Source organism: Natator depressus, chromosome 15 (assembly GCF_965152275.1).
Source record: "Natator depressus isolate rNatDep1 chromosome 15, rNatDep2.hap1, whole genome shotgun sequence".
Lineage (NCBI taxonomy): Eukaryota > Metazoa > Chordata > Testudines > Cheloniidae > Natator > Natator depressus.
The window spans coordinates 2,848,420-2,868,845 of NC_134248.1; the positions used below are offsets into that span (position 1 = coordinate 2,848,420).

Sequence of the window (20,426 nt, forward strand, 5' to 3'; positions counted from 1 at the left end):
AGTTAATAAAAAAGAAAGTTAATTGTTTCATTGCACTGGATCTCCCCCTGCCAATTTTTGTGGCTTTATAAATCACATTTTCTGTTTTAAGCAAGTTTTGTATTTCCCCATTTTCTAGATGAAGGACACAGACGTGAGATGAAATCACCAACAGCAGAACAGTCCAGGGCATTCCATGCAAAGGCCCAGATTCTCAAAAGTGGCTACCAATCCCAGGCCCCTTCTTTGGCAGTTAGGAGCCTAAATACCTCTGTGGATCTAGACCTGAGCTCCAGCAACTGCAGCAGGAATCCACAGACGCTCCAGATGCCCAGAACGTCTGACAAATCAGGCTCCGATTGAACCAGGTTGAGCACCCCAAAACTGCGGCCTTTTGTAAGCACGCCAGGCGACCAAAGTGAAATAAATGCAGGTTTCCAGTGGAAAGTGTCTTTAACTGAGACAACCCAGTCATGAGAAGGCACTGGATGATCAACGCAGATAAAGATTTGTGCCTGCAAGTATGCCATGTAATACAGAACAGGGGATGAGGATTCCTTAACATGTCACAATGTATAAGCAGGATGGGTTCTAAATCAAACAAACATTCTCCAGGTGTAGAAATAGTCTTTAAAAGCAATCAGCGAACAGCACTCTGCATTTTTAAGATGGGCTAGGGATGCAGCCATAGACCTGCGATGAGTCGAGAACAGGGCTCGCCCTGGTCCATAACTGGGGCTTCTATGCCTATGGTAATATTACTGCTACTACAAATTAATAATAAATACCAAAGCCAGCAGTGCGCCAGGCTTGTTAGTTTGTCCCAGTGATTTATGGGAGGAAGGCCAGCCCACTGGTTAAGACACTAGGCTGAGAATCATAGAACCATAGAATATCAGGGTTGGAAGAGACCTCAGGAGGTCATCTAGTCCAACCCCCTGCTCAGAGCAGGACCAACCCCCAACTAAATCATCCCAGCCAGGGCTTTGTCAAGCCTGACCTTAAAAACCTTTAAGGAAGGAGATTCCACCACCTCCCTAGGTAACCCATTCCAGGGCTTCAACAGTAAGGTTCAGTTTCCTGTTCCACTACAGACTCCTTGTGTGATCTGTACAATGGGGATAACACCACCACCCTACCTCACAGGGGTGTACAGGGATAAATACATGGAAGATTGTGAGTTGCCTAGATAATCGAGTAGTGAGGGCCAGATAAATGGGCTCAGATCTTAGGATCACATTTCAAGGACAGACCAGAGCCCCATTATCTTCAGTACTGGCACAAACAGGCACATACAAATCTGATTGCAGGCCCTATCTATCTTTAGCACATACGCCTCCCATTTCTGCAGTGTCTGGGCACCTCCCACTCTTTCAGATATGTATCCACAGCAATCTGCCCATCAGGGTCCAATGGGGGCACCTGGAGTTATGGCACGCTGGGGAGGAGGGGGCTATGGCACAGGGGAGCCACTCACAAGGCCCTGCACTGCAGCCTAAGTTAAACCAGGTGCTGTAACAATCATGCAAACCAGTCAGGAGAGAGGAGAGGGAAATACACCCCCGGACAGAGGAGGGAACAGACTCGTTCATAGGTGACTAGGCACTGGCCGGCTTTCCCTTGCCGCCTCCCTCCTGCAAATAAATCGGCATGGTTGGGCCGGTCTTGTGGCTCCACCTGCCCTGCACGAGATGTTCTCTAGACTCCTGCAGCGACGCGTGGAAGAGAAACTTTAAAGGGCTCCGGGATTCCGAACGCGTGACCATGGCAACAGAACGTTGTGCTGACTGTCTCCTTAGCAACGGATGGGCTCTGCTCCCTGCCTTGCCCCTTTGCAGGCGCTGGGACGGCAGCTGGGGGCCCACGGCTCCCCATTCCCTGAGCCGAGGGTCCCTGCTGGGGGCTGGGCCACGATGGCTTTCGAACTGGAAGAATATCTGCGGGCAGCTTTCCGGGACAAGCTACTGCTGCCGTGAGTAAGATCCTCTCCCTATCTCCCCCCACTTGCAGGTGGCTGCTTGTTGTGAAGAGGTCTGCGCAGCTGCACTGGGAACCCCTCCGCTTGTGGGAGCCTGCATAACGCTCATTATTATTATTTGCATAGCTAGGCCCTCTGTAGAGCTATGAAGGCACTGGCAGATCTCTGCGCAAGAAGCCTGGTGGGGTAGGCCGCTTTTGGCTCAGGCCCTCAGGGGAGTAGTCTTCCTGCTGATACTAATAGCAGTGGGTGTCTTTATTTGGGTAGCTGGAGGGATGGCTAATTCTTGGGTTTTATGCCAGCAAGAAAACACTTAACAGATGCTTCCTGGAATGATTCTCAGTAGCCTGTTCTAACCCTGCTTGCTGATCAGGGCTGGAATTCTGCCAGCACCCCACAGCGTCCCAAGTAGAGCTGTGCAGAGAAAGCAGATTCTGTTTTGTGGAGGATTTTAATATTACAGAATTTGGTTTCATTCCAATTCAGAACAAAAACCCCAACAGCTTTGAAATTCTCCATGAAATTGAAGTGAGCCTTGCCCCAGTGCCCCAAACTCCGGAAGCCCTGGAGACCTGGCCGTGTGGCAGGGGGCTGGGCTGTCTGGCTGCCCCGGAGATACAGATCCTGCAAAGTCCTGAAATTTCACCTGACGCTGTAGTCTGCATGGCTGGCTGCTCCAGGACGGTGAATCCTGGAAGCCTGGGCTTAGTTGGCAGGAAACCAGGCAGGTTTCTGCTGGAAGCCTACTTGAAGCCTGCCTTGGTGCTGTCGGTACTTTGGTGTAATCAGACTGGTTCTGCACAACATTCCTACTTAGCCAAATCAGCAAATTCCATCCAGATATTAAATTTTTCCAGCCAACTCTCAGGATTTTGTCATGAATCTCATGATAATTATTGTTTTCCTTAAAGCCCCAGCTCCTGGAGTCAAGTGGATATGTGATGATTTCAGCCTTCATTCTTAAAGAAAAAGTAAATTTCTAGCGCTTGTGGCTGTGGAGACCACTTCAAATGTGACCCCAGCGCATCCTAAGGGCTCACAAAGCAGAAGGCCAATAAAAAGAACCCAAATCTAGTGTTGTTACATGACCGCATGATTTGAAAGCCAGTCTCATGATTTTTGGTGAGCCTGACTCATGCTTTTTAAACATTTGGGGTTGGCAATATAGGGGGTGGAACCAGGGTCGGAGGAAGTGAAAATGAGGCACTGGAAGCATTCCTAGAAAGCCCTGATGAAGCTTGTGTTTGCTTTTCTGTGGAGTGTTGCTTCTTGCTCCTGGGGATGTGTGAACATTTTATCTTGTACCAAAAGAGCTGCTGTCTGCACTCAGAAGGCCTGGTTCTAGAACAATTACAGCACAGGTTAGGAGTGTGTGGTGATCCCATCTGCTGCCTGTGTATGCTTACCTTGGCTGTACTGTGCTGTATTTTAAGCAATTTCCTAAGCCATGGCCACACTTCATATTTTACATCCATGTCAAAGCAAGGAGGGTGAGTATCATGGCCCTCGTTTTATAGCTTGGTAAACTAAGGCCCAGAGCAGCGAAGGGACTGACTTACTCCAGGTCATGCAGCAGGTTAATGGCAGAATCTACACTGGAACCTTTGTAGCCTAGTTCCAGTCTGGTGTCCTGTCCACCCAATCACACTGCCTCTCTTGTGTGCAACATTGCCAACCTCAAGCATTCAAAAACTAGGAGTCAGGTGTGAAACTCATGCAATTATTTAAAACAAGTGTTGTGATTTTTAAGCCAATTAATGTTGGGCCCTTCCTTTTTCTGGTGCCTGGATTCTCAGGCAATCTTATGACTCCAGCAGCTGGGGCTTTAATAAATATACTAAAGATAGTGAGACTTGTGGTTTCATTGCGTCTTTTGGGAACACAGCTTAGTAAAGCCCAGGTCACTTTCATGAGACCAATACTGGAATACCGCATCCAGTTCTGGTGTCCCCGTTTTAAAAAGGATGTTGGAAAATAGGAGGGGTGCAAGAGAGCCACAAAAGAGATTTGTGGCCTGGAGAAAATGCCTTACAGCGAGAGGTTTCAAGAGCTCAATCACAAAGAAGATTGGAGGTGACTTGATTCGTGTTTAAGGACCTTTGCAAGGAGACAGGCTGAGCAGGAACCAATGGCTGGAAGCTGAAGCGAGACACATTGTTAGCAACGAGGGGGATTGTCCATTGGAACAAGCTACCAAGGGAAGTGGTGGAATCTCCAGCTCAAGACTGGAAGCCTTTCAGGAAGATTTGCTTGAGGCAGACAAGTTACTGGATCAGGGTCGGGGTAACTGGGCAAAATTCTCTGGCCTGTGTTACACAGGAAGCCGGACTAGATGACCTAGTGATCCCTTCTAGCAAGTGAATCAACACTGCCAGTCCAAATTACAGCATGGCTGACAGCTGCCCCCCAAACACATCTGAGTTTACTAAAGACAAATAGACAAAGCTCAACCCCCAAACATTTCCGTAACTATATTCTTTGGGTGATACCCAGTCCTGATAAGTTTGGGTTGTTTTTTTTTCCCCTCCAGTTTGGCCACATTTGTCTAGCCAATCAAGTCTCACTGAGCTGAGTCAGTTCTATAGGGACTCAGGTGGGAGTGCATAGCCACCAGTTTTCTGTGCATGGGAGAAAGGAAAAACAAACAATTAGCTTCGCCTTCTAACCTGCTACCCAATCAGGGCACAACTTGGGAATCACAGCAAGTGACACTTACATCTCAGGCACTGAGAGCAGGCTTTTAAAACAGAGGGACACCAGGGGTGACTTGTGATTTTTAAACTCTTGCCCACCACAGCTGGGAACCCTGGTTGGGTTCATGCCACTTTATAGCACATGAAGCTGCTCCCTCTGAAATTGGTGGCAGCGGGGTGAGATTAGAAGAATCAAAGTGACAGAACTCTCCTAAACTCTGCCTGCCTGTGGAACCACCCACATTATCTTGTGGGGAGCATTGTACTAGGATCGTTCCTCTTTTGTGTGTGTGCATGTGTGCGTGAGCGCTTATGTGACAGCCACTATCTTGGCAAGTACATCAGAGATTGAAACAGGGACCTCCAGTGCTAAAAGCATAAGCTGCTACATCTTCTTATCTGGGGCAGTAACAGACTCCAGTCTCCTACGGATTGGACATAGGGAGGGACTTGTAACACACACTTTCATCAGGTGTAAAGCCATTAGTAATCTTATATTTAAATTGTCATTAGGTATCAGAGTTAACACCCAGATCACAAGAACTGGAATCAGTTTACATGCCTCAGAGCTATTGTTTCAGGCTGCCTGCAGACTCAGACGGCACCACATTGGTTCACATTCTTTGCCATCATAAGTGCTAGAAATATTTTTTTTTAAGCAACACCATCAACTAAGTCAGTGGTTCCCAAACTTGTTCCGCCGCTTGTGCAGGGAAAGCCCCTGGCGGGCCGGGCCGGTGTGTTTACCCGGCTGAACCTGCGGACGCGGCAGGTAAACACACCGGCCTGGCCCGCCAGGGGCTTTCCCCGCACAAGTAGTGGAACAAGTTTGGGAACCACTGAACTAAGTAATGACTCCTCTGTCTGACCTCCTTTGCTATAAATAACACCGACAAGGACTATAACTATGTAAGCAGGGCTTGCCCTGCCAGAGCACCCTTCTGTGGCTGGCCACAGTGCAACAAGCAAGTCCTTACTTGGTTTTCCCAACAGTGCCCAGCGCCAACTGAGGTGCCCATCTTCTCCACCACAGATCAGACCAATGGTTACCTTCTCTGCCTGGGAAAAGAATGTTGTCCCCTTCAGAGGCTAATACAAACCCTGCAGCCTGGCATAATTTAGTAGTTTCAGCCTCCAGCAGATCCCACAAAGTCAGACCATTCTCCCCCTAGAGCATAGCAAGTTAAAATGCAGCAGTTCTCCAGCCCCACTCGCATTCCAGGGCCCCCACATCTGGCAATTGTCGGTGCTGCTTACAACTCTCCTGCAGCGCTCAGGCCCTTGCAAGAGGGCTCCCTGTATCCCTTCACTCCCCAGTCCCTTTGCCTGCAAGTCCTACCCCTGCCCATGGGAATCTCCCTCCAGAATCCAGGCTTGGCCTGCTCTGCTTGAGCTGGTTCTTCCCCTTTACCAAGGTGCTTCTGCAGGAGCCAGATACTCAGCAGGCTTTTCCTGCTCTCACCAGTTCTCTCCAACAGCTCTCATTTGCTAGCACTCAACTACTGCTCCTTCCTGTTCCCTTCGCTGAGCTGCTGCCTGGCTCTTTAGGGAGGCCAGGTGCACTCACACAGGGTTGCCAGGTATCTGGTTTTTGACCAGAACACCTGGTCAAAAAGGGACCCTGGCGGCTCCCGTCAGCACTGCTAAAAGTCCGGTTGGCAGCACAGTGGGGCTAAGGCAGGCTCCCTGCCTGCCCTGGCTCTGCACAGCTCCTGGAAGTGGCCAGCATGTCTGGCTCCTAGGCACGGGGCGGCCACGGGGGCTCTGCACGCTGACCCCACCCCGAGTGCTGGCTCTTTAGCTCCCATTGCCTGGGAACTACAGCCAGTGGGAGCTGTGGGGGCGGCGTCTGTGAGCGCAGGCAGTGCGCAGAGCCCCCTGGCCCCTCCGCCTGAGAGCCAGACATGCTGCCACTTCTGGGAGCCACCTGAGGTAAGCGCCACCTGGCCGGAGCCTGCACTGCGAACTCCTCCTGCACCCCAACCCCCTACCCCAGGTCAAAACCCCCTCCCGCACCCAAACTCCCTCCCAGAGCCTGCACCCCCTCCCTCAGCCCAACCCCCTGTCTACAGCCCTGAGCCCCCTCCCATACCCTGAACCCCTCATTTCTGGCCCCATCCTGGAGCCTGCACCCCCAGCCGGAGCCCTCACCCCCTCCCACATTTCTGCCCCTGCCTGGTGAAAGTGAGTGAGGGTGGGGAGAGTGAGCAACGGATGGAGGGGGGATGGAATGAGTGGGGGTGGGGCCTTGGCGAAAAGGTGGGGCAAGGGTGTTTGGGTTTTTTCTGCCATTAGAAAGTTGGCAGCCCTGCACTCAGGCCCTTGCTGGAGGTGAACTGGACCTATTCCTTCTTAAAGGGCCAGTCACCCTGTGACAGTTGGAAGAGATTTGAGAAAAGAGCTCTCACCTTTTTTGGTTTCATTTTGTTGCTTTGGGCCCAGTCGAGCTTGCTGTTGCCCTGCACATTCGTTAAGGAGTCACTTTTCCCTGTCATTTCTCGAACAGTAACATGGGGGAGAAAAAATTAGTTTAAAACAAATTGGAAACCTGTGATTGTAAAACCACAATCTCTTTCTGGGCACCTGGCAGGCTCTGGATTAGAAACCACTTTCGGCTCGTCCTCTGGGATAGATCGGGGTGGAACTGGGGAAAAAACTAGTACTCAAGTCATGGCTCTACGTTCCCCCAAGGCCAGCCCTGAAATTAGCTAGGTTGCTTGCTGACTGTGCATCTCTTGACATGAAAGCGTTACATCTGGAGCACAGGGTGGTGGCCACTGAGGAGAAGTGCTGGCTTGTGGAGCTGCAGTGGCCCAGCTCACGTCAGGGGATCCAAGTAAACATGTGGCATTTGCAGTAAAAGCAAGTGTGGTGCCCTTGCATCTCAGTAGTGCCGTGCCCTGTCCGGCGTAGCTTTTCCAGCATCCTGGGTGCCACGGATGGCAATGGAGGCTGAAGAGGAGTTAGCAGAGTTCCACTAGGGCCAGGTGGGCCCTGCCACTCTCCCATTTGTTCCTCCCCTGCAGGAAAATGCCTGAAAGAGAAGACGACTACCTGACCCCTGCCACCCGCCTGCTGGAGAAGAGGAGGGAGCTGGCAGAGGTGGAAGAAGCCCTCTTGGCACAGAAAGAGGTAACGACAGCTGCACGGGGCCTTGCCGGGGCTGTGCCTGTTAACTGGAGATTCATGATTCCTAAATGGTGGGGTCCCCGAACGGACGAGGGGTTGGGGGGCATCAGAGCCTCGAAGGAGGTTGAGAATGGAAAGCAAGTCCTTGCTGTTTTCATGTCACTGGGGCTGCATGATGGGGAGTGGCTGGTCACTTCCTGAGGGCTCAAGGGCAGGAGGGGAGAGGCACAATGCAATCAATGGAGAAAACTCCTGCTTTAAAGACACTCAACATCACTGGGCTGGAGCTGGTTGGAAAAATGCTTCCCCCCCCCCCCCCCCGGGAAAATTTAAATTGTTCAGGGAAAATTCAAGTAACCAAAAGATTTTGGCCCAAATCTGAAAAGTTTAGCAGCAACAAATGGTGCTGCAGTTTGTAAAGCACTACGGGTTCCTTTGGTGTACTAGTGTTGATTATAATAAACATGATTTTGCCCAGCATTAATTGGCCTATTAATCTGATAGACCACACTGTGGCCAAGTATGTACCTAGCGAGAGAGAGGGAGAACAGTACAAAACACCTTGGCGATGTAATAATAGTTACAGAATTAAACAGCAGAGAACAATAAAATGGTACATTTAGAGAATCGCATAATAGAAAGATATTTAATGTAACGGCTGAGCAGTGACAGGGGAGAGGGACTAAGAGATGGGCAAGGGGAAAAAGCTTTTAGATGAGATCTGAAGAGTGGGCAAGTCAGTTAATGAGATGGCAGTTGCTGCAGAGGAGAAGGCCCCTGCACCAGCAGTGGCCATCACTGGATCCTCAGTATTAGATCAAGTGTGTCAGTAAATGTTTTGGATGGAACCTAGAATGTTTTAACAAGGGTTTGTCCTGACTCATAGTGGCCCCTCACTCTGTCCCCAGGCTCCCCACCCTCTGTACTCCCATACATGCTCTGTGCTGCAGGCCAGATATTCCTGCATAGACACAAAAGGTGTGTATTTTGTTCTGTGACTGTACAGCACCTAGCAGTGGGGTCCTGGTCTGCTAGGCATTACCACAATACAAATAAAATGTTACTAATAATGACCCAGATCCTCAAAAGTATTTAGGTGCCTAATTCCCATGGAAGCCCCCAGTCTAGCAGGCATTGCAGCTTGATATTCAGCTCCACTGTGACTACTATGGCTGAGCCCAAGGGACAGTGATAACGGTATACCCATGCAGCACTGATAACGCTGGCCAGTCCTTTGGACATGGAGCCACAGGGGGATTAAGACGAAACAGGGACTAGATCCACCAGAATGCCAGGGAGGGCTTTGCACAGAGCATTTAGTCAGCACTCCACTCCTTGTTCTGTATAACTGCTGCCACTTCGGCTGATAGCAAGGCAGGAACCTGGGACCTTCAGTGTTAAAAGCATGATTTTCTGCTGCTTGTGCTGAAGGGCTAACTCCCTCAATTGGTAGCACTAGTAGGCTTGTATCCTTATGTGTGGACAAGCCATCAGAAGGAGACTGTAAGACCCACATTCTGGCAGCATGTTACCCTTGCTCTATAGAACACTCAGCAATAGGCAGACCTGCTGCTGCTCTGGCACTGCAGGGGATGCAGCCTTGAAGGCCTCTCTTCCCAGTCACTGAGCCCCCTCACCCAAGCCCAGGTGCTCTGTGGGTCCTTGCCCCCCTGCTGGTGAAGACTCAGGAAGGATTGCTTGGGCTGGCCCCACCCCCTGACTGGCCTTGTTCTGTCCTCCTGCAGGAGTTCCAGATGAAGATGGAGAGCCTGCAGCAGCGCCGGAAGGAGCTGCAACACAAGGAGGGGCAGCTCAAGGAGGCCATCTTCAAATTTGACAAGTTCCTGAAGGTACAAGACCCACATGGACATCCCAGGGCCGGGAGGAAAGCCTGCTTGCTGGGGTGGGGATGGACTGTACTCAGAAGGTATTGAATCCTAGAATATCAGGGTTGGAAGGGACTTCAGGAGGTCATCTAGTCCAACCCCCTGCTCAAAGCAGGACCATCCCCAACTCCCCAGATCCCTAAATGGCCCCCTCAAGGATTGAACTCAGAACCCTGGGTTTAGCAGACCAATGCTCAAACCACTGAGCTAAAGTGCCTGGTCAGTAATTCCCCGAGTTGTCCTTATTCCCCTTTTTATAGCTAGGCCCTAGACTTGCCCTTTCCAGTCGTCTGGAATCTCTCTCCCGTTTGCCATGGCTTTTCAAAGACAATTGCTAGTGGCTCAGATATCTCCTCAGTCAGCTCCTTGAGTGTTCAAGTCGCTAGGGCCTGATAAAATCCATCTAACTTGTCTCCGTAATTTTTAACTTGTTCTTTCCCTATTTTAGCCTCTGATCCTACCTTGTTTTCACTGGCGTTCATGATGTCAGACGTCCAGTTGCTAGAAACCTGTTTGAAAGCAAACAGAGTCGTTGCGCACGTCTGCCATTTCCCCATTTCCCTCATCATCCAAGTTCCTCAGCGCATCCAGGCACCACTATTGACCTCAGCCACAGAGTCCTGCAGCTACAAGGATCCAGTCTGGGCTCCACTCTCAGCCACACGTTTTGGTTTTAGACTCTAGGTGCATTTGGATCCAGGGTTCAGGTTCTGACCATTTCTGATTCCCCAACATACGCACAGACAGTGCAACTTATCAGTGGGGACTGAATCAGGGACCTAAAGCCAAAGCTCCAACAGCTTGAGCTAAAGGAGCAGCTTCTCCAGCAAGGTGTCAGTAGAAGGTTGTTACCCTCATAGCAGTAGCCCCTGCTAGAACAGAACCCTGTGGCAGCAGTGCTACACATCAAGCATGCGGGCTCAGTGTGGTGGGGAGCTTGCCTTTTGGCATTACCTGGTTCCCTGTGTTGTGGGTGGCAGGACAATGACTCCAAGCGGAGCCGGGCACTGCAAAAAGTGAGTGAGCAGCGGGAGCAGGTGGTGCAGAAGGTTGTGGAGGCCATGCAGTTGCGCCAGGAGATCGCCCGGCTGCTCGTGGAGAGGGACAGGCTGCAGAGGCACCTGGAAGCCCATGCCATCTTCCGGAGCTATCTCCAGGGAGTGTTGGAGAAGACGGAGCAGGTGAGGGGGGACTCTGCAGGGAGCTGCTGGGGAGGAGGGTCAGGGGCACGAGCAGGGGGCACTACCCCTGTCTCCAGATGCCCCCATGCCAACTTCCCCACTCCCCATTTTTTACCTGATCCCCTCCCCAGCTCTGCACTGCCCCCTTCCCAGCTACTGACCTTCCCTGTGCTGAAAAGCACTCTGAGACCCCCTGCAAGTGCTCAGTCCCTCCAACTGCCGAAGTCCCCGGGTTCCTGTGCCGCCCCCTCTGCCCTGTCCCACTGCTGTTACCGAGCCACCCTGACCTCCGGTGCCAGCAACAAGTGACCCGAGTCCTGCTTCCGGCCCACAGCACCCGTCACCCACAACCTTCCCCCACTGCCCTGTGTTCCCTCACGGCCGCGGCACCCCCCACACTGCCCCCCGCCCCCTCACAGCTGCAGCAACCGTCGCCCATAACTACCCCTCATGGCTGCGGCACCCATCACCCCCAACTGCCTTGCGCCCCCTGACAGCCGCAGCACCCCCCCCCAACTGCCCTGCGTCTCCTCAAGGCCGCAGCCCCCGTAACCCTCAACTGCCCGGCGCCCTCTCACAGCCGCGTCACATGCCCCCTTCCCAACTGCCCAGCGCCCTCTCACAGCAACGGCACCCATCACCCCCAACTTCCCCACGCCCCCTGTGTCCCCACATGGCCACACCCATCACACACAACAGCACCTCACGGCTGCAGTACCGCCCCACAACTGCCCCGTGCCCCCTCACAGCAGCAGCCTCCCACCACACAAGGGTGCCATGCCTCCTCAAGGACAAAGTACCTTCCCCCCACAACTGCCCCGGACCCACTCATGGCCACAGCACCTGTCACCCATAACTGCCCCTCACGGCCACGGCACCTATCACGCCCAACTGCGTCTCGCCCCGATAGCCACAGCACTCCCCCCCCCCCAACTGCCCTGCTCCCCCTGCGGCCGCATCACATGCTGCCCCCCCATGGCAACAGCACCCATCGCCCCCAACTTCCCCATGCCTCCTCCAGCACAGAACCCTCCAGGCCACAGCACATTTCCCCACAACTGCCCCACGGCCCCAGCACCTCCCCCTCCCCCCCCCAGCACTGCCCCGCCCCTCCAGTCACACAGCTGCAGCATCTGTCACCACAACTGCCCTGGTCCTCCCAGCCAGAGCAGCCTCCTCGCCCCCGCCAAGTGCTCTGACCCCGCCCCCGCTGATGCGCTTGGGGAGGTTTGTAGCCTGAAACCGGTGGTGCTGAAACAAGCTAACCCTGCCCCCCGTCCTGCCCCTTTGCGGGTGAGGAGGTGGCCTCCCCCGGCTGAGAGGTGCTGGAACACGCCATGCTCCGCCTGCAGCGCCGGCTGCTGTAGGAAAGCCGCTAGGCCCTCAGCTCGTCCCAGCCACCCAGTAACCTTGTCTATGTGCAAGGAGTACGGTGGGAGGCAGCTGGTTCTGGCTCGGATTCCAGTGACCCATGGTGACTTGGATACTCCACCCAAACTTGCTAGAGCCAGGTGCACAGGGGATGCTAGTGCACTAGAGATCTTGAGGCAGGGGTTGTGGGGGAGGGGGCAGGCAGGAAACAAAGGATCACAGGGTGCGGGATGTCCCTGACCCGAAGTAGAGATGCAGTCGGGGTAACAGGACAGCCCTGCTAATTCAAATCCAGCGTAACCCCTCTCTTACGCCACCTGTGAAAGGGACTTAGTTCCCTGGCTGCAGGCCTGCACCTCTGTGCTGAATGAGCACCCCTAACCCTCTGCCTCCCCCGTTGTCCCTTCCTCCCCGGGCAGTTTCATGAAATCCAGGCTCTGATCGACCGCTTTAGGACGCTGACCGCCACCAACGTGGCGCTGGTGCAGCAGGACTTGGGGAGCCGGGAGGCGATGGCGGAAAAGCGTGCCCAGCTCCAGCAGTACCTGGAGCAGAGCAACAACGAGATCATGCAACTCAACAACCAGCTGGCCATGCTGCAGGCCCAGCGGGAGGAGGCCCGGGCCAAGGTGCACCAGTGGGTAAGTGGGGAGACTAGCCCTCCAGCATGCCAGGGGAAGAGGGGTGGGAGACTGTTAGGATACTCCACTGGCCCTATGAAACTGGGGCATGGGGCAGTTCCCTAGAGGCTCCTTCAGCCTTGTGGGGCAGGGATGTGTGGCCAAGTCCCAGGGGCTCTCTCAGCCCCTAGCAGTGGCCCCAGTGACTCTCCCACACCACTACCATAATGGGCCCTGCTGCCTGAAAGCCCCCACCCACCCGCAGTGACCTACCCTGAGCTGGAAGGGGTACTGGCCGCATTCCTGCTCTGCCGTCCCTCCCCAGCTGGGCCCTCGCTCTCTGCCAGCATGGCGGGGCTGGCAGTCCCTTCAGAATGGCTCCTGCCCTCCCCCTCGCTTTCCCTAAAGAGAACAGCTGTGAACCCTGGAGGGGCTGAGTGAGCTGGGTCCGGTTCCTGCTGGAATGGTGCCAGCCTCACCCACACAGCATGCTGGTGCCTCCTGCTCCAGTGAGCAGGCTGGAGAGTAGGGTGGCTGGTGGTGTAGCCCCTGCGAGCAGGGTGCTGAGGGAGGGATGCGGGTGCAGCCGGTGGGGAGCAAACACTGCTAGGGCTAGGATCAGACCGACTTGGTGTGTCTATAACACACCAGTGCTTCCGCTTGGGCCAGGCACTAGCCTGCAGGATGCAACATCCACCAAACCCATTTTCCCACCTCAGGAGCCTTGGTGGGGGGATGGGGCGCAGTGCACATCAGGCTCTATCATGCCAGCATCGAGAACATCATCTGGGCAGGCTCTGTCTGTGGACCCCCCCAAGGGACAAACAGGGACTCTGTGAGCTGAGGTGGCTCCTTGTTGCTCACTAGACAAGGCATGGGGGTGGGTCTTCATTGCTCATCAGGCATGGCTCTGTGGGCTGCACCAGAATGAGGTCACTGCAGGAGTTAGCACTTGTGCCCCTCTGTGAGGATTTGAACTCAGGACTGCCAGAGTGCAGAATAGGAATGTGTGCATGCCCCCAGCTGGAGGCTGCTCTGTCTCACAGCTGATGCCATGGGGCTATGTGGTGGGTGCTGCTGCAGGGTGCCATGCCCACAGGACTGGAAGTGCAGGTGTACAGCTGGGCTCAGCCAGGTAGGAGCCAGGATGCTGGGGTTCTCCTCTTAACTCTGCTGCTGGTGTGCAGCCTGATCCTGAGCACGCTGTCCCCTCCCACCCTACGCAAAGTGGGGATAATCCATCCCTACCTCCCAGGGCCGGGCCGAGGCTTAGTTCACAGATGGGGACATTGCCAAGGGGAATCAAGGCAAGAGCCTCATGGTCAGAGGAACACGAGACAGCATCGCTTGGGATGGAGCAACTGATCGAAGACTCTGCTGTGGGAGGGGGTGTCATCTGTCCCTGAGGCAGGGACAACTATCACTGGGCTCTGTGGGCTTAACCCAGTTCTGGTGCATGGAAATTGCTGGCTGGGTATCGCTGCTCTAGCGAGGGTGCTGAGAGCCCTCCAGGACTGGTGGTCTCCCGTGGCGTAGGGAAGATGCGCTGCGTGGCTGGGGCAGGCGGTTTGGGGAATGCAGAGTGGGAGGCGGGATGCAGTGCCTGTGTCAAGGCATCCCATAACCCTCTGCTCCAATCTCAATGCAGGAGTCCAAGTGGACTGAGATCCAGAACACAGCCACCAAGAAGACCCTGCAACTGGGTCAGATCAAGATGGCTGCCCTCAACCTCTTCCAGCTGGCGACTAAGCAAATGAAGCTGCAGGTGGACGTCCCCCTGGAGGACACGGAAACCCAGCTCGGCACGGTCAGAGATGCAGCCGCCCGCCCACTCTTCTTCACGGCATTTGGCTTTCCCCAGCCCTGTGCTCTGGAGGCTAGAGAAAAGCCTACAGCCAATGCTGCTGATCCTCCTGTACAGCACCTCCCCCTGGGAGAGGCTGGGACTGGAGTAGCCAGTACTCGTGTCCTGCTCCCTCCAGTGCCCCTGCTGGGACAGGCCAGGCCTAGAGTAGCTGTGAGCTCCTCTGTACCCCAGGCTATGACAGGGAGTGGGCCCTACTATTTGCTACAGCAGCCCCTGCTGGGATTTCTCCTTTGAAGGCTTGTGTTTTCAGGACATCACTGGCTGGATCCAGGTAAAGTTCCTTTCCAAAGCAACCACACTCTGTCTCCATCAGGTGCAGCTCTGCATGCTCGACCTGGCTGACATCCTTGCTGACCTCCGCAAAGGGGCACCTGCCGTACAGCCCTCGCCCGCTGCTGCCAGCTAAGCCACTCAGGCTCCTCCCAGCTGCGCCACCTCCACCGTGAGTTTGCTGCTGAGGCTGGCTTTGGGCAGCCCTGATTTCCACCCTCTTCCCCCACCTGCCTGAATGCAGCTTGCACCTTGTGTTACAAAATCAGGCATGCGACTTATTGCTGTTTTCCAGGGGGCTAAGCCTCATTATATCACTGACTCACCATCCTCTAAATCGGAGGTGGGCAAACTACGGCCCGCGAGCCACATCTGGCCTGCAGAACTGTCTTACCCGGCCCCTGATCTCCAGGCCAGAGATGCTCGCCCCCAGCCCCTCCCCTGCAGCCATGCTGCCAGCACTCTGGCTTACCCACCTCCCAGGTTTTCCAATAAGCCAGTCCTGCTGCTCTGAGTGGCATGGTAAAGGGATGGGGAGCAGGGGGCTTGGATAAAGGGCAGGAGGTCCTGGGGGCAGTTGGATGGGGCAGCGGTTCAGGGCGGGGGCAGTCAGGAGACAGGGAACAGAGGGGGGTTGGATAGGGGGTGGGATCCTGGGGGGGCAGTTAGGGACAGGTGTCCCAGGAGGGGGCAGTCAGGGGTAAGGAGTATGGGGGGGTTGGATGGGTCAGGGGTTCTGGGAGTGTGTGGATAGGGGTCAGGGCAGCATACTGTTTCGCAACCTCGATGTGGCCCTCGGACCAAAAAGTTTACCTCTCCCCCCTGTCCCCCCTCTAAATCACCTACAGCTTCTGCCCCAAAGGAGTTTTACCCTGCGTTGGCTCAGAAAGCACCAGCCTAGCAGCCTGATCTAGGCAGGAATGAATTCAGCATTTCCCCACCTACACCTCACTTTATGCAAAGATCACAGACACACTTGTCAATCTGCCCAGAGACCCGCAAAGTCAGCGTTAGATGGGCCAATGGGGGAGAAGGGGGAGGGCAGGCACTGTGGGGCAGACCCCTCCCCTACCCCCACAGTACATGTCCTACAAATTACCCACTGAATATCTGTGACCCTGCTTTTTACTGGGGGAGGTACCACTCCCACAGCTGCTCTTTCCAGCCTGACACAGTGGGCAGGGAGATGCTGGGGGGTCATGTCTGAAATTAACAAACCCACCCCACTGACCATAGCGGCTGGGGTCACAGGGGCTGACTGGGCCATGGCTCCTGAATTCCCCCTGTGTTTGAAGGCACCTGCTGGAGTCAGACCTGCTCAACCATGGCTGGGAGATGCAAGCTCCTGTTTCCACTGGCCTGGAAGGGACCTGGCTCATGGAGTCCAGGCCCTGCTAGTGCAGCAGCCCCTTCACATTAGCCTATTCGCAAACTTCCAGAGTGCCCGCTTCAAACCAGTCTGGTTGTTTGACCCACCCCGCTCCTATGCGGTGGGGGGGGGGGGCTGGTGCAGAACTGATGGTTAGAAACCATTGTCTCATTCCAGCCTCAGTTCAGCCCCTACCCTGCACCGAGCACGGGGCCCGGGCTGCAGCTGTGCTGGCACCAGCCAGGCTGTGACTGAGCCCCACTGGCCAGCATTCCTAGCCTGGTGCTAGTGAAATGGTGGGAGGTTCCTCTGTGGACAGCTTGCATTAGAAAAACAACTCCACCATGGCCGTGAGCCCGTGTGATGGCCGTCAGCCCAGCGATTGAACTGGAACCCTCGAGCTGAACACAGGAGGCGCTCCACCTTGAGCTAAGGGGCCGAAGGGCCCAAGCTGGAGCTGTAAGATTCGTATCTGCTTTGGCTCAGGCCCACAGAGCTGATCAGCCTGACCCCTGTTCTACCCCTCAGGTGATTCCTACCTGTGGAGCAATAACCCTGTTTGTAAATCTGCTCCTAAAGTCTGGGTCTTTAATCCTAGTTCTTTGCACATTGGCAAAAAGAAACCATGCTGGAACACAATCCTATCCCAGCCCTGTTTAAGCCTTGTTTGTATGGTAGAAAGGGCCTATGCCAGGTGGGCTCTCAGAGCAACAGGAAGGCAAAGCTGGCTGCAGCTTCCCCTGCACTACAGAATCCATTTGTCTTCTCTGTTCCAGGCTGGACCAGGCAGCTGGACCAGGGCTTTGTGCTAACCACCACCAGACTTTTGTCAGAGCAGCTTCCTCTCCTGCTGCCCCATGGAATCACCGCACCTGCAGCCTTTGCATATGCTATGGCCACTCTACAGACACGACACCCCTAAGCCAAATGGACAGCCCCAAACATCAGGACTTTGCTGCCTGGGGGAAGGCTCCTGAAGTGCCTGGGACAGAAGTCATGGTGATCTTCAGGTATTTCCAGCCATCAACTCTACCTACTGATACACCATTAACCCCGAGGTCTGGAGTCTTCCAACCTTCTTCTGTAACCTCAGGACCTACGTAGAATGCGCAGCCACTTTGGGGCAAATACGTTGCTCCATCCTTGAGCAATGCAGGGATTAAAGCAGCAACTGCCTGACCCAGTTTAAAACACTTCATCACCTCCTTGATTTAGTTAAACAAGGTTCCAAAATCCAAACTGACTGTGTGCATTCACAACAGCTGGGCCCATCAAACTAGCCTGGGTCAGTTTCTCCAGGCAGCTGTCCCCTTAAGCTGTTGTCTGCATTGCACACACAGCAAGGAGGTTGAAAGACAATAGAAGAAATCATTTATTGGAGTAAAAAAAGTGTGGGCCATTATTTACATTTACTTTTGATACAAAGCTTAGTTCAATTTAGGCTGAAAAAACAGTAAGGCCCCTTTTTAAAAGCAAGTCAAACGGCTCAATTTCCCCCCTTTGCATACTGCCATGCAGCCCTGAGCAGGAGAGACCATCTGAGGGGACCCAGGAAGCATTTAAAGTCTAAAGCAAGCGAAGTTTCCTCACTGCAGGCGGCTGGCTCAGGACCTGCACATGCTGCCTCTTGCCATCTGCACTGTTACAGGTGACACTGGATTGCAGAAGTATCTTTAACTGTCCCAGTTTGTACTGGCCCTGGTGTGGCTGCCCATTGCCCTCTGGGGGGGACAGGGACGGATAGCTCAGTGGTTTCAGCATTGGCCTGCTAAACCCAGGGTTGTGAGTTCAATCCTTGAGGGGGACATCTAGGGCAAAAATTGGGGATTGGGCCTGCTTTGAGCAGAGGGTTGGAGTAGATGACCTCCTGAGGTCCCTTCCAACCCTGATATTCTATGATTGCACATTTATTCATTTTCCTTTGGGGACATCCCTCCATCTTTTTATGTGCTAAGAGCAGAAGACCTTGCACAGATGGTATTGTCAGAGGAGGAAAGCACATGTGCAGGTTCTCAACAACAGTTTTGGGGGCTCTTTATCAGAAAATCCACCTTTTAATCATCTCGATCTAGCACTGGCTCTTCATTCTGGGAGTGCTGCCTCCCACACAACTGACATAGTTGGGAGGTGATGGTGTGTGACAGGCAACAAGGAGCTGAGGACACTTACTGCTCCCCCCAGTGGTCACATAGCTGAAGAGGCAGGAGAGTACCCCCAGCTGTGTAAGTGTAGAACTGATCAATGCAACATTGTAACTTTGGCTCACTGTTTGCCATTCCTTACACTTGTCCATATTGTAACTCAAACTCCACATTAAAATGTTCACTTGTTTTTGCAAAACCCTGCTGTAATCTTATGAGTTTAGATGTGTGAATGAGGTATGTATGGATGATGGAATCAACCCCCAGCCCATCCTGATAAAATAAAGTGTAAACACCCAATGGCTGAAGATGCAGACAACAGCCCTGACAAAGTAAGAGGAGTCCACCCTCAAAAGAAAAGAACAAAAGTACAATTGAGGAAACTTCAAAGCCAGGTCCTAGGCTGAAAGTCAAGTCTGCAATTAACAGGTGATCAATCACACTGAACCCAGAGGCAGCTTGACACAGCAAGACCTATAGACTAGATTCAAACTAAAGCCTACAAAAAGGATGGATGAGCTGGAAGACTTTGGAGGGTAACATTCTGCTGCCAACATGGAAGGGCATTGGTACATGCCCAACAGAGCCCCAGCCCTTCTTTGTGCCTGGCTTTCCTGGCCAGTTAGCTGCCACGAACTCAAGCTACATTCAGGACTGGTAACTATACAGCAGCTGCAGAACATTTGTGTTGTACACATAGATACTAGATATTAGTTATTGGTCATAAATCCAACTGTGTTATAATAAACGTGACGTCTTGTCTTGTCCCCTGAAACAAACCTGTGTGGTTTTGTCTGTATAACATAAGGAGCTAAGCCCTGAGACTAAGGATCTGGCTGGCTCGAGGCAGAGAAATGGAATTACCAGGGGATACAGCTGGACAGCAATGATCAAACAGTGCAAAGGATTGGGACTCAGACTGGGCTTTAGTCCTGGCTCTGCCATTGGCCTGCTGGGTGACTTTGGGCAAGTCACCCCCTGTGCCTCAGTTTCCCCATCTGTAAAATGGGAACAATACTGACCTCCTTTGCAATGCACTCTGAGACCTATAGCTCATATTACATAAACACCATTTTGCAGCCAGGCCTGGAAAGTGAGTGCTCTTCTCGGAAACCCCTCTCTGCTGTTACCTTTCTTCACAAGGGGGCTCTGAGGTCAAATTCATGCATGGGCTAGCTTAGACTTTCTGGAGAGGGGGCTCTGCAGAAACAAATGAAATCAGGGACCAGCAAGGTGTTGCTGCTGCCGGGGGGGGAGGAGAAGAGGGAGGTGCTATGATCAGAAACTGCTTTTAAAAGCAGCCTCATGCAATGTCAGGAGCATCCTTTGGGAGAAGGGGTGAGTAGGTGGTGAAAACCAGTCCAGACAAGGACCAGTGGTGCAGGCCAGCACAGCTGTGGTTCCCCCCCACCCCGCCCGACAGGTTTTCCTGCACTCTCAGAAGAGAGTTAGCTGGTCAAGGAAACAGGAACAATTCTCTCGGCTTCCCCCCTGCTGCATTCGAGACAAACATCTAACAGAAACTAAATACCACCCACAACATCATTTAATGGCTCCTGCCCAGGCCAGAGTCTGCACAGGGCAGCTCACCCCCCAGCAAGCGGAGATGGCTCGGAATCAGCCCTTTGCTCAGATCAGGCCTGCTGCTCTCCCACGCTCCGTTCTTTACATCCTTTTCCTCATTTTACCCTTCTTGGCAGCACCACGGCCGAATGCAGTCCTGCGCAGCTCCTGCACCCGCTGCCGGTTCTTGCCTTTCAGCCGCTTCAGGCCGCCCTTCTGCAGAAAGTTCTGCTTGGCCACCCTCTTCCTCTGCTTCAGGATCTGCTGCTTGCTCTTCAGCTCCGAGTGCACCTTCCCCTGCTGGGAGCTGTGCTTCCCTGGGGAGGGCGCTAGCCGCCTGCCTCCTGCAGGGGGAATGAGTTACTCAAAGTTCTCCCCC

The 20,426-nt window shown here is 53.6% G+C and overlaps 2 protein-coding genes across 3 annotated transcripts in view; one reads left to right on the plus strand and one right to left on the minus strand.

The window, feature by feature from the left end:
* Positions 1–1,728: 1,728 nt before the first annotated feature.
* CFAP73 (cilia and flagella associated protein 73) lies at positions 1,729–19,253 on the plus strand. Of its 2 annotated transcripts, none has more exons than XM_074973295.1 (8): positions 1,729–1,955; positions 7,677–7,782; positions 9,525–9,629; positions 10,646–10,846; positions 12,637–12,858; positions 14,486–14,644; positions 15,018–15,146; positions 17,120–19,253. In XM_074973295.1, exons 1-7 carry the CDS (start codon positions 1,744–1,746, stop codon positions 15,108–15,110), a joined length of 1,098 nt encoding a protein of 365 aa, XP_074829396.1. In that variant the 5' UTR covers positions 1,729–1,743; the 3' UTR covers positions 15,111–15,146; positions 17,120–19,253. The 2 variants fall into 2 exon arrangements, with proteins under 2 accessions (XP_074829396.1, XP_074829395.1); XM_074973294.1 differs by having other exon boundaries at positions 1,750–1,951.
* The window catches only part of DDX54 (DEAD-box helicase 54), a 32,464-nt gene continuing 29,762 nt past the window's right edge, over positions 17,725–20,426 (minus strand). The window contains exon 20 of the mRNA XM_074973063.1: positions 17,725–20,391. Coding sequence (XP_074829164.1) covers positions 20,150–20,391 — 242 coding nt within the window. The 3' untranslated portion in view covers positions 17,725–20,149. The remainder of the gene's footprint in view (positions 20,392–20,426) is intronic.

What these genes read in the sequence shown, in the direction of transcription:
- CFAP73 (XM_074973295.1), top strand. Translation starts at nt 1,744, where the DNA reads ATGGCAACAGAACGTTGTGCTGACTGTCTCCTTAGCAACGGATGGGCT. An exon ending in AATTTGACAAGTTCCTGAAG is followed by an intron (nt 9,630 to 10,645) that starts GTACAAGACCCA and finishes TGTGGGTGGCAG; the next exon opens with GACAATGACTCCAAGCGGAG. An exon ending in TGTTGGAGAAGACGGAGCAG is followed by an intron (nt 10,847 to 12,636) that starts GTGAGGGGGGAC and finishes CTCCCCGGGCAG; the next exon opens with TTTCATGAAATCCAGGCTCT.